This window comes from Echeneis naucrates, chromosome 23, assembly GCF_900963305.1.
Source record: "Echeneis naucrates chromosome 23, fEcheNa1.1, whole genome shotgun sequence".
In the NCBI taxonomy this organism is placed as follows: Eukaryota; Metazoa; Chordata; class Actinopteri; order Carangiformes; family Echeneidae; genus Echeneis; species Echeneis naucrates.
Genome location: NC_042533.1, coordinates 8920110 through 8932605, shown reverse-complemented (window position 1 = coordinate 8932605; position 12496 = coordinate 8920110). Strand labels below are relative to the sequence as shown.

The 12496-nt window shown below is 41.9% G+C and overlaps 1 protein-coding gene across 1 annotated transcript; it reads right to left on the bottom strand.

Annotated features, from left to right (window-relative positions):
* Positions 1-3221: 3221 nt before the first annotated feature.
* On the bottom strand, positions 3222-12005 carry tmem168a (transmembrane protein 168a). The gene is made up of 6 exons (XM_029495559.1): positions 11953-12005; positions 10389-11366; positions 9932-10207; positions 7964-8106; positions 5702-5979; positions 3222-3958 (listed from the first exon to the last, which is right to left on the bottom strand). The coding sequence occupies exons 2-6, from the start codon at positions 11214-11216 to the stop codon at positions 3408-3410; spliced, it is 2076 nt and encodes a 691-aa protein (XP_029351419.1). The 5' UTR covers positions 11217-11366; positions 11953-12005; the 3' UTR covers positions 3222-3407.
* Positions 12006-12496: the final 491 nt, after the last annotated feature.

The window sequence follows — 12496 nt, the reverse complement described above, 5'->3', positions numbered from 1 at the left end:
ACAAATGGTTCAGAGTTTAGAAGTTGCTCGTCCAGAGTTACACCCCAGAAAATACACAAACTTCCTTTATCTTGACCTTCACTTTACAGGAACGCATTTGTGCAATAACCAAGGCTACAAGGCCCGTTTCACCGCACCTCTCCCCATCTCTATCAACTTGTAAATCCTTGCCCAGAGTAACTCCAATCCTTGTACTGTGAATAATCTCTTCACATCTCTGTCCTGAATTTGGAAGATTTATAAATTCAGCAGATATTCTTATCTTGACAGTGACTGCGAAGGGGATAAAAACTGATGCATTCCCGTTAAAGCAGTTCTTCACTCCTGCTGGAAAAACTTGATATTTCATATGTGCCATGTAAAAATAAAATTGCCTTTTTTTTTTTTTTGTGAATCATGCCTACCTGCAGAGTTAGATGAGAAGATTAATACCACTTTTATGTCTGAACAGTACATTTTCCCTGTTCTCTGACTATAATGTCATATTCACCGTACAGACATGAAAGTGGTATTGATTTTCTTATCCAACTTCACCCAGACAGTGAGTATGTGTTCTCCCCAAAATGTCAAAGTATTCCTTGAACTGGCCACAAGCATATTTCTTCTGCTACATGTTCAAAATGGCTTTGTTTTCTTTTTTAACATCCCAACAGGAGCGTCATCACGTGCGGTTTCCTGCCAAATAATGTAGTGTGTGATGTAAACTAAGATATTAAAAATGACCATATGGTTTTCAAAGAAAGTGCACTGTTTAAAGAGTAGCCTGAGAGCAGGGAGATTTTGGCAGCCGTTCCCAAATGATTGTCTGCATAGTGGGGAGTGTCGCACGGTTAAACAGCCACTAAACGCATCCTCAGCCCTTGTAATTTGAGATAATGGCTTTGACATTTCAATGTCGGACCCACTGCGAGCCACAGTGAGCAGGTCTCTTGAGAAGCAGGGCAGGAGGAGAAAAAAAAAAAAAAAAAAAAGTTGGAGCAGTGTTGCCACTGAATCTGTGCTCTTTCATCCCATTACTCCTTCTCCCAGAGAAGAAAAGAAAAAGGGACACTCAGCATTTATTCGTGTCTTGTTCTAGTACATTTGGCTGAAAATGGCTGCCTGCTGGATGTGACTGAGCTACAGTATGGAAGCAATTAAGGATGCTTCAGTTAGAAAAGCCTCTTTTAACTTAAAAATCCTAGAAAATAAATGATCGTATCCTTCCCGCAGAGTTCAAACATCCTTTAAGATAATAAATCATAAGAAATGTTTCAACACAAAAAAACTGGCGCCGAACATAGATTGGGTAACTTATAATTGTATTCAAGAAAAAGCAATAAAATTGCCACCCCCACTGCGCCTTCGGAGGCATCGGAATAAACAGTGAAGCTGTTGCATTTGCTTCCCCAGTCCCTGTGCTAGGATGCAACGTGGGCTATAAAAGCACATTTATTTCTCCAAATAAATTGCAGGCAGGCATCAGGCACATCACTTTGCCTGTATTAGAAGGTAACGCCCCATGACAGGCTGTAATTACCCAGAGACGAGAGACTTAGCTGAAGAGAAACAGCAACAGAGAAGGGCAGTAGAAATCTGTGTTGATGTGTGTTTGAGCGTGCGTGCAGTGGGCTCTGACTCAGCACATCCACATATAGACCTCAGAGGCGGCTGGCTCTTTTATTACCTAATCCAGTTTAGGAGATGAATCCGGCCCATAATCTAATATTCTCATAAATGATTCCCGCCATATACACGAATCCCTGACCTTAGCTATAACCACAGCTGCCGACTGCAGCAATGAAAACTACGTCCACACCACACAGCATTTATACTTCTTTTCCCATTAATTGCCACTGTGAAGTGTCAACTTTTGGTCATATGCTCAGTGGTTTGATGTTTACAGAACCTCAGCACTAAGTTCAAAGTGGTGGAAAGGATGCTCTGGTTCATGCCACTTTTCTCCTCTTTGCTCCTTGCTGTGCAATACGGTTGGCAAGCTGATATGAAACGTTGCTTCTAATGTCACTTTCATCTTTCCGAGGTCTCCTCAAACCTTGGTTTGTGCCTAATCGTGGCCCTCGGGTATGAGCTCAGCTACAGCTCCTCTGTGGCACCAGCAGAATACCCAGCAGCACCATGGACTCCTGTCCAGCCATGCACTGGCGCAGAGGTGAAAGCTCTGTGAGCAAATCCCTCAGAGATACTGTGTCATGTACTGGTTAACTTTTTTTGCCTTCACACTTCTGGTCGCCATCCTAATATTTGCAAGGCAATTGCAGAGTTCCACCAGAGCCAAGTCTGTCTTTACTCTGTGTTTGTAAAGCCAGCCATGTTCAATGAGCCTGTCCGATTATCTCACATCATGTCTTACTTTACTGCTTTTATTTCCACTGAATCACACTGAAATCTCCGCATTCACCATGTTATACAGTAGGCAGCAATGTTTTTTATCCAAGTTTAATTTTCTTAAATCTGTTGAGAGATACATGGGTTAGTACATGTGCAGAAAAAAAAGCCTGACTCCATTGAAAACATCACAGTCAAAAACGTTATTTAAGGGTTTAAGAGGGAGAGCGAAATCCCTCAGGAAATTACAGGATGGGCAAAATGAGTTCTTGACGTCAGTTCAGAAATAAAAAGCACTTGGGAGTTCTTTGATTTGTTGCTTTACACTGCCACTGTTTCACAGCAGCCAGGCTATCTGACTCTACTGTGCTTGTGAAGAGCAAGATGAGGCACGACACAGGGCCAAGGTCTGGTGAAGATCTATCTTTGTTCAGTGCACAAGGTGATGCTGAAGGATCTCACATCAAGAGTGGCGGGTTGGCCTCGTTGTTGGACTCTCCTGTAACCAGAGGGCCTGTGTTCAGCCACACGACAGGCATTCTGTCCATCCTGCTGGAAGGCTTTAGGAAGACACTGAGCTGCTCCCACCTCACACAGAGTTAAGACGGTCCTCTGAATACTCTGAATATAAATAATAGAGTCAACATGCAGTCCATTCCTAGACAACATTCCTGTTCACTGAAGAGAGAATAATTAAGCAACTATTTTAAAGGGGAGCCAAAATGCATCTTTAAGGCACAATGTTGTTTAAAATGTACACAATTAAGCAACAATGGCACACATATCCCAAAAAAAAACACTTGGGGGTTTTGGCCGATAATTTAGAAAGAAACCAGAGCAAACTGTGATTATAGTATCTTATTGTTAAGCCTGCCTGACACAGCATGCCACAGGTTATTTGGCGAGGGACTCTGTATCACATCAAGTCATGCACCAAAAGAAACATATTTTTACTTTTTTTTTTTTTTTCAAGTTTTTACTTATGTGCATGAATATGTGAAAGTATTCTTTTCCTTTGTATAAACCCTTGGTATCCAACATATCCCATAATAATGAATATTACAACTTCCCTGTGATAACTATGAATGCACCAGCTTAATGCCCTGTCCAGTGTCCAGTATAGCAGGAGGGAACCAGGCTAATTTACACCGCCTGAAGCAGCGTAGACACATGCTACACAGCCAGAACAGGTTAAGACCGCAGCACCAGTTGGACAGGTGGACCATGGGATATGTAGCCGTTGGAAAGTGGGTCTTCCAATGCTTGGCGACATCACTTCCAGTAGGCAGGTGAAGTGTGTAGTCGCTCCAGCGTTTGGAGACAGCATAGAAAGCCTTCACAGTCCTCCCCCTGTCTGACCACTGGGAGTTACTGTCTGAGTTGCAGTTGAACTCCACCCATTGAGAAGTGAAGTCGCCTAAAAGAGGGATGTCTCCAGTTTCTGGATTAACCCTGGAGGTGGACAGCTCAGCCCCCTGCATGGCTACATAAATTCCCTCCAACTTGCGCACCTCCTTCACCCAGGGCAGGGAGTTCTCCGTGTCCAGGACGAGGATGAGACGAGAGCAGTGGCCGGCGTTCTTCTCCTTCCACAACTCCAGCAGCTGGGTCAGATGAAGACTCTCACCTCCTGCGGCAGCGGAGGAGATTAGACGGTGAGAAGGAGAAGAAACAGGGACAGAGACAGAGGAAAGAAGAACTGATAGAGGGGGTGGTGGGGAAACACGGTAAAATACTACTATTCAAGTACTTATCCTTGTTTTTTGGAAATTAAATGTCTTTCTACAAACTACATCTGCCGTGTGTCAGCATCATTCACAGTCATATGATTTTACAAATTCACATGTAGGGATTTATAGTCATGGTTTTAAAGCCACTATAGGTGCAGTGATGTGTTCAAGGACATTTCATGAGGGCACATGGATGCTGATGGAGACGGCGGCTTTGCAGGGATCAAACTTGTCAACTTTCACTTGCAGGACTGTCTGTCCGTTTTACAGCTGTCATCATACCTGCACACAACCACGAGAAAAAAAAAAGAAAGACAGCAGACCCAAAGTGCAGAGACCAGAGCCGCGCTACCTTGCCAAAAGATGTACTGAATTATTTCTGCTATTTCAATAACATGACTTATTGTAGGGAAGTGCAGGGAACATAAATTAGAACTGAGGAGAAATTGCTTCTGTTGCTGGCCAGGAACAACTTAATGAAGGTTCATATTTGGATGGGAAACTGGTGTCCCTCCACATTCCTTGAAATATACACTGGAGTAATTTTGAGACATGTTACAACAGCAATTCGCCAGATAAACATAATAAAAAACTAAGTATTTTTTAATGGATCCCTGTATAATGTCACACTGGACAATCTCCTGTACAAAGGCTGTGTAGCGATAGGAAAATATACCTTGAAAATTGATGGTTCCCAATTTGGATCTCTGCCCAACTTTTTCAAATATGTGTAGAATTATCCACTGAATACTGACTAAAAGTGTCCTTTCAGGATGGCAACACAGGGAAATGATTATCTCTTTGATGGGGATTTTTTTTCCCCCGTTTGCAGCAGCACGCACAGATAATGTGTCAAGTAATCTCTGAGCAGAAGAGCTGGAGCTGACACGGCGTTAACCTGCTGTGATACTCCTTTCTGTTGAAGGGAAGGCTCATGTCACAGCAGATCATCTGCAACTGTGGCAGAATTGTCTCTACAGGAAGCGCAATTCTGTGACGGGCTCTTCGCGGTAGTTTTAGCTCTTTTTTTTCTATTTTCTTTACTGTGTGATCTGTAAATCATATCAGCCATCCACTGACTGGGAGAAGAAGAAAATGGAAAGAACGGGAATCAGGCTGTCATGCAAATTCACTTTGCAAGGAGAATACAATTGAACCGTGCTTCTGAAATAAATTGTAATTTATACTTCAACTTCTGTTGTATTCATCTTTGACTCAAATCTTCAGGAAGCACTGGCTGAATTTTCTGCTGGTTTGTAAACCTGTTTACTGTGAACTCGCTGTATATTCTGACCAAACCAGAATCTACTTTCTACTTTTTCCAAGGTAGATAAATTGGAGAAATACCTCCTACAGATACCCCATGCTGGGAATTACTGAAATAATAGGTAAACTCTACTGCTGGTAGAAAGATCATTTGGAGGAATATTATTATAACCACATTGAAGCCAAATGAAACATATGATTGTTAGCTGAAATAAGAAAATTACTGGTCTAAGTTTAAGATTGTGCCCCTAATCCATCCACAGAAATAAAAAGTAACAAAGGACATTTAACTTTTGAATATCTTCTAGAAAATTTGAAGATGAGCCAAAAACATTAAAGATTAATAGTAAAACTAATAATGTTGATGTATAACTCACCAGCTAGAGCCCACGCTCCGCTCCCTTTGTGTGTGTGCCCACTGTAGAAAATCAGATAGGTGTCATGACGAGGCCCATCTGCTGTACAATAGTCCAGAAAGTCACGCAGTTTGGTCTGCACAGCCTCCAGAGTAACACCGCTGGTGGAGTAGTCGCAGCCAAACGTCTGGATCATGTGATGGGAGAAGAGGCGCTGCACATTGTTCAGCATGTCTGTAGAGCGCTGGTTCAATCGCTGGACCTGCTCAGGTGGTAAAAGAGTGGGCTGGCCATTAGCGCTACAGAGAAGAGAGACACAAGAGGGAGAGGTGAGAAAATGGGAGGAACAACAAACTTTTCATAACAACTCTAAGAAAAATTCAAGTTAGGCCTCTAGTCAGAAGCAGTAGTGAAGGAAAGAAATGGTGTGTGAGCAAACTAGAGATGAATGAGTGAGAAGCTGAAGGATTGACACATCGAGGTGGAGTAGCTGTCTGCATCATCAGGCAAGAGGAGTAAGAGAGGCGAGGATAAGAGGAAATAGGAAAGAGGGGATAGAAGGGATACGAGTGGTGGATCACTGCTGCAGGAAATTACATTAGCCTCTTGGAGCAAAGAAAGAAAATGGAGAGCAACTAGAGAGAACTCAGTAAAGGACAGTAAAGTGATTCTTTTAATTGTGTGTGAAGCCATGTGACATAAGAGCACCACACAGAGGGCACTCATGGCTACCAGCTATTCACTTCACCTATACATTTTCTTTCTGTTGCTGGACTTGATGTTATTCATGGCCAAGCTGTTGACAAAGTCATACTTCACTCTTATGGGCATCTGCATTACTCAACCATCATGGTATGCCCTCTGCCCCTTTTGTCACCTTCAACCTCACCTTGACAAGGGCAGCTGAAAGTTTATCTAAAGTGGATGAGATAGGATTGATTTTCTGGCTTGCGGACAGATAAGTAGTTGTTATTTGTTGACAGCCGAAGCAGATGTATTCCTCAGGCGTGCGATGTGATCACTGTTATTGACGCAGACACTTCCTGTGTTCAGATGGTTTTGCATTTTATATTTTTTCATATTCCATTTCTAGTATCAAATGAACCATTTTTTCCCCACACATAATTAAACTGCTGCTTTGAAGATGTACTACACCTGGTCAGAAAATGACAATGCTGCAACCTCTGTATGGCTTGGTGAGCTCACTAAATCCATCTAATCTTTTCAGATCTCATGACGCCCAGGGGAGTGAATGCTTGTAGTTTGAGATTCAGACCACATTTTCCCCTGTTACACTCTGTCTTTCCTTTAAAAAAAAAAAAACATCCTGTCCTTTTCAACAACAGATCTCTCACAATTCCAACCCTCCCCCTCTTCACTATTCCTCCCTTTTCCTTGAATGTCTGTCCCTTGTGGCTTTTACCACTACCCGTTGTTATGCTGTTTACAGCTTCAGTCCCTAGTCCTCTCCTTGTGTTTTCCTCCCTTTGTCTCACGCACCCTGGTTTATCCTGGGGGCTTCCCCTTCTCACCCCATCTCTATAATCCCCCTTTGGGCTTCTTGTCATTGTTAAAACATGATCTGCAGCCATCAAACAGCCAACTATACAATGCTACATTCTCATCATGCTCTCAGTTCTCCCGACGGACATGCACGTACGGTCTTGCATGCAGAGCCTCTGCTGCTTCAACGGGACATGGGCCAGCATTCAAAATCTCATGTGGAATTAAACCATAGTAAGCCTAACACCCCATTTAAATGCTAAAACTAACAATCAGCAAAAAGGTTGAGTGTATAGAGAGTACTCATAATCATATACACAACTATAAAAATCCTCAGACTCCTTGACACTGTTAGGGTTGACAGAAAATGTAAACACTAACTCATGACTGCTGGCTGGCTTCTGCTGTTTAGAAGGAGAGGGAAATGTGTTGGCATCATCAAAATTTACTTAGCTATTTCAAAAAATGTTTGGCCAACTGAAAGGGAGATGGGAGGGGCATCAGGAGCAGCCTCTGGCTTGCAGCTGAACAACTTAGTATGCTATGGAGGGAGCGTGAGGATGATCCCTTAAGGGCCCATACATTAGCAGAATGTTTATGCATAGTTATCGCCCTGTTTAGCCAGTTGATTTTGTATGAACCGTGGAGGGAGTTGGAAAGCATGATCGAGGCACTTTTCAGGTTTCTAAATGTATTTTTTTTTTCACCTGTTCATTATTATAGATGTTTAAAAAAAACCTGATTGACAGACCGATTTAGGTGTGTTTCTCTCTCCAGTACCTGCAGTAAGCAGTCGGTATGACCAGGGCATAGCCAACACAGGTTCCCCCCAGGCAGCTGCCTAGCTCATGGAACAAGTTGTGGGCCAGGGACTCCAGAGGAAGCACCACCAGCAGAGCACTGAGAAAGAGACCGTTGTCGGGCTGCAAAAAGCCAAAGAATCTGAGTCACTTTAGTTGTCCGCTCACAGCGTGTACCAAAGCAATCCAGTTAATTGGCGGTGGCACATTGCAAGACAGTTATACAATATGGGAACTGACACAGTGTTAATATTGTAGGACAAAACATGACAGGACCTAACTAAATAGAGACAATGCACTGTATGACAGCAGACTAAATATACATCACGAGCATCCATTAAAACTGCATAATTATAGCAGTCTATAAGCTTGTACTCTATGGCCTTGAGTCTGTACAATAAAACAATTATAAATTGTCATCTACTTGAATTTTCTTTTCTTTATATGTTCACGTTTAATGCCAACCACTGAAAAACTAAATTAAATTCTGGCCCATACACACGGTTAATACACTGCACTCGCTTTAAGCAGATCTTGTGGTACAAAGCACTGTAAGGACTGAAGTGGAATCAATTTCTTAAGTCACTGTGACGGTATGCAATGTAATTTAGCATCCACAAAAATCCACTTTGATTTCATAGCGAGGCACTGTATCCGAGAATGCTAATCAATAACTGCATGGTTAAGTAGAGTCACACCTGAGTTTGCAAAATATATTGAACTTGCCAGGAAATGCCTGCGAAAATGTGCTCCACTTTTCCCCCTCAACATTTATGAATGAGTATGTATAAACTATCTTCTCTAGAGGCTGAATACAGTATACTGAGCAGACGAGGCATGTTGTAGTGTAAAGGATGGCTTTACAATATAATACAATCTGGTAATGCTCCTCTCTGGTGGAGAACTGATTTGCTTTAGTTGACCCCAAACTCTGGGAGTTGTGTTTACTTATGTGCTGCTCAGCTCTTGGCAGAATTGCATTCAAAAGCTCAGGAAGAAACTTCTATACGTTTGCAATCCACACTTTGAAATAGATTTCCACAGAGGATATTAAAACAATAATATAATAGAAACAAATAAAAAAATTAGAATAATAAACTTGTGTTGGAATCTGAAAGGGTCTTCCATACAACCTAAAGGAATGAAGCGTAAAACGTCAGACCATCACCTGAATCGAGTCATCACATCTTTAAATATCATTCGTTTCACAAAGGTGCATTTATTGCTGGGGCTGCACTACAGTGCACAACATGGTTTAATTTCTGTGTGTTATGGTTGGCCAGTGTAAATCAACAACGGCAGCGAAAAATATAAGAGAAAACAATACTAATAATAAAAATGATATAAATATAATCAAAAACTACACACTACAAGAATCAAAGTAACTTACTTGCCAACAGCTTTCTCTTTCTGAGGCAACTGACATCAACAGTTTGCAGATCTCAAATTAGGACCCAGGCCCATGAGACTCTTACAAGGTAAACGTCTAATAAGGCTAAATAAGTTATTGCTGCTCTTTATGCAAGTAGATAGGGATATTAAAGAGCTAATTAAATTGGTTCCGCATGAGAACAGAAGTGCCTCACCTTGGGGAGCATCGACCAGCTACACACTGCCACTAGCATTTCTCTGCTGCGTTGGTAGCATGAGTGTATTATGTGTTTAAAGAGGCCTTGTCATGAAACTCAAGATGCTGAAACTATAAGAGCAGGAATTACAGCAGAAACCTTCCCATATATGAGATTTTAGTTCATGTTTTATATGACTAGTAATATAGTCTCTATATGAGATAACTAATAATATGTGATGACATTCAAGGAGTAAATAAAAAAAGTCAGTAAATTACTGACACTGTCTAAATAATTTTCAAACTTAGTTATACTGCTATATACGACTATTTATGTTATGTTTTCTGATATTAAGCAATAAATGCTCTACTGCCTCCTACCTGCCAGGACACAGCCCCCATTATGACTGTTGACAGCAGACAGAAGAACACCAGCCGTTCTGAAATGAGGCAGAAGTGTCGTATACCCCTGGAGGCCATGACTTGCTCCAGACTGCGGCTGCTGGAACGTTGGGCCCGCCAGGCCTTCTGACACTCACTAAGCTTGGTGTGAAACCCCCAGATTGTGATCAGTAGAATTATATGGCAGATGGACCAGAAAAAACCAAAAAGACAGAAACCTGGGATCACCAGGTACCACAGATCCAAGTGGCCCAGCTATGAAAACAAGAGAGAAATTTCAGTCAACAAAGTCATGAAGTATTCAAACGAGCTATGATAAATGCTGTGTCATCATTGGAAAAACATATTTCATTGAGACTAAAATTATTCTAAAGCTCCCAATGACTCACATAATAGATATATACATTTTGTTACATGACAATCATGGCAAGTGTACCTTTAAGGCAGCCAGGACAAAGAAGGCCAACTCGGTCAGACTCAGAGGTAGGAGTGATAGCTTTCTCCACACCTTCCCCAGAGAGAACACCGGCATCCAGCGGTCAGTGGGTCCAAGCCCACTGAAGTACACATCTAATACGGGTTCACATAGTAGACTTCCCAGATAACAGCCTAAGGCATAAGGGTTGGCTGTGATGCCTAAGGCCTGGAAAAACACAAGAGACGTAACCAAGGCAAAACAGACTAGGTTGGGTAAAGCCAGGAGGGATTTCATCCTCAGGTCCACAATGAGTGCCCCCAAGGCCACTACCAAGCCTATTATAGCCACTGATTCGTGAAGAAGCATGGTGGTGCTGGCAACGCCAAATCCCAAGAGCTCCAGCAACTCCACAGATGTTAACAAAGTGGGTTTGTAACAGACAGAACTGCATATTCGCTCAGTTATAGCCCACACTGTTTTCATACAAAGACTGGCAAGGAAGAGATAGTTTGCCACCAACTCTGTGACATTTTTGTCCAAGGCAGGGCTGTTGAGGAAGCACAGGAGGCCAAGTAGAAAGCCAACCCACAAATGAAACAAACTGAGACTGGCTTTCTCCATAGCAAAGTAGTAATGTAGAATACTGGTTATCCCCAGGACAAAGAGGCCCAGGATGAAGATGACCAGAATCATTGGTTCGCTTGTCACGTCCCAGCGTACATACATGCCAACGCATACCGCCACAAGGAGGTTGATGCTGGACAGGTAACCCAGGCAACGCACTGATGTAAACATGTCAACCTCCTTGGGTCCATTGCCCGTCAGCTCCTCTTCTTTACGAGCCATGGCGGACAAAAAATAAATAAAAATACCCCAACTTATCCAAACGTAGTCAAAGTCTAGGTCAGATGGTTTCCTCCTGTCATCTCCTCTAGACTGGCACTGGTTTGCGAATGGAGGACTGAGCCTCTTGACGACATTTTGCAGAATCAACCCCTGTGAAAAATTCAAACCGCAGGGTTATTTCAGTTGATGTCACAAATTCCTGCTGTCAGACGAGCTAAACATACACAGTTCACTTGCACATATTAAGAAAAGATAGAGTGGTAAAATAAAAGAACGTCAGTTCATTTTACTTTCATTCATAAGCCTGTCTGGAACTTTGACTAGTTTACGTTAATTGCGTAATTTTGACTACAGAAGTGACTTGTAGGACTGCTGAGTATCCGATAGTATGATTCACTCGACGGGGCAGTAAAAATATCGGTAACTCATTCAGATTGAGAATAAAACAACCAAGAAAACGTATGTACAAACAAAAGCCTGACAACATATGAACAACACCAAGAAATGACCGAAGCCCAGCTCTCTGTTTTTGACGATGTGGCACTGTAGCCGTGAAGTTTGCTAACTCCCTGCTGACTTTTCCTTCACTTCGATAACTCGACTATCTACGTTTCAATCCTGCTTCAACAACCATCTAAAAATTAAGTCACAGTCTTTGGAAAAACTCTCAAAGCGAGCAATGTGAAGGAAATAAAAGCAGGTTGTTGTTTTTTTTAATCGTCAAAATATTGCTTACATTTTTTGTTTAGATGCCTGCCGCTGTGCTTCCGGGTTCTAGCACGAACTACGGCAGCTTGTAAGTGTCAAAACACTTCAGCCCTCGCTTTCGGGCAGGGAACCCTCGATCCAATAATAATAAAAGCCTATCAAAAAACACGTTACATCGCTTTAACAATGACAGGAAATTATATGTATTAAATTATTAAGTTGGGGTTAGGGTTAAGGTTACTTTTATCTGTGCTTCTTCTGCTGTAACTGTGTGGTGTTGTAGATTGCAAAGTACACAGAGCAAATACATAAACAAACAAACAAATAAATAAAAACGACCCAGTTCCTTCTGATTTTTATAATTGAATAAGCATGATTTTGTTCAATAAATATTATTGTACTTGCTGTATATGGCATCATTTGGATGAGTCAAAATCACAATATTATCTGTAAAAATTTCACAGTTGTAAAACTATTTGTGTACTATTCATACCAATGAAAAACCTTTTACTTTCTCCAGGCCTGCAAGTTGCACTACAAAGGTTTCCGTATCATTGGCTTTGTAGACCAAG

Bases quoted from the DNA above. Each gene is read 5' to 3' on its own strand.
- tmem168a (XM_029495559.1), bottom strand. From the start codon at position 11,216: ATGGCTCGTAAAGAAGAGGAGCTGACGGGCAATGGACCCAAGGAGGTT. The intron at 10,208-10,388 runs GTACACTTGCCA...TTGTTTTCATAG, and splicing joins TTGTCCTGGCTGCCTTAAAG to CTGGGCCACTTGGATCTGTG. The intron at 8,107-9,931 runs GTAGGAGGCAGT...GGCTTTTTGCAG, and splicing joins TGGGGGCTGTGTCCTGGCAG to CCCGACAACGGTCTCTTTCT.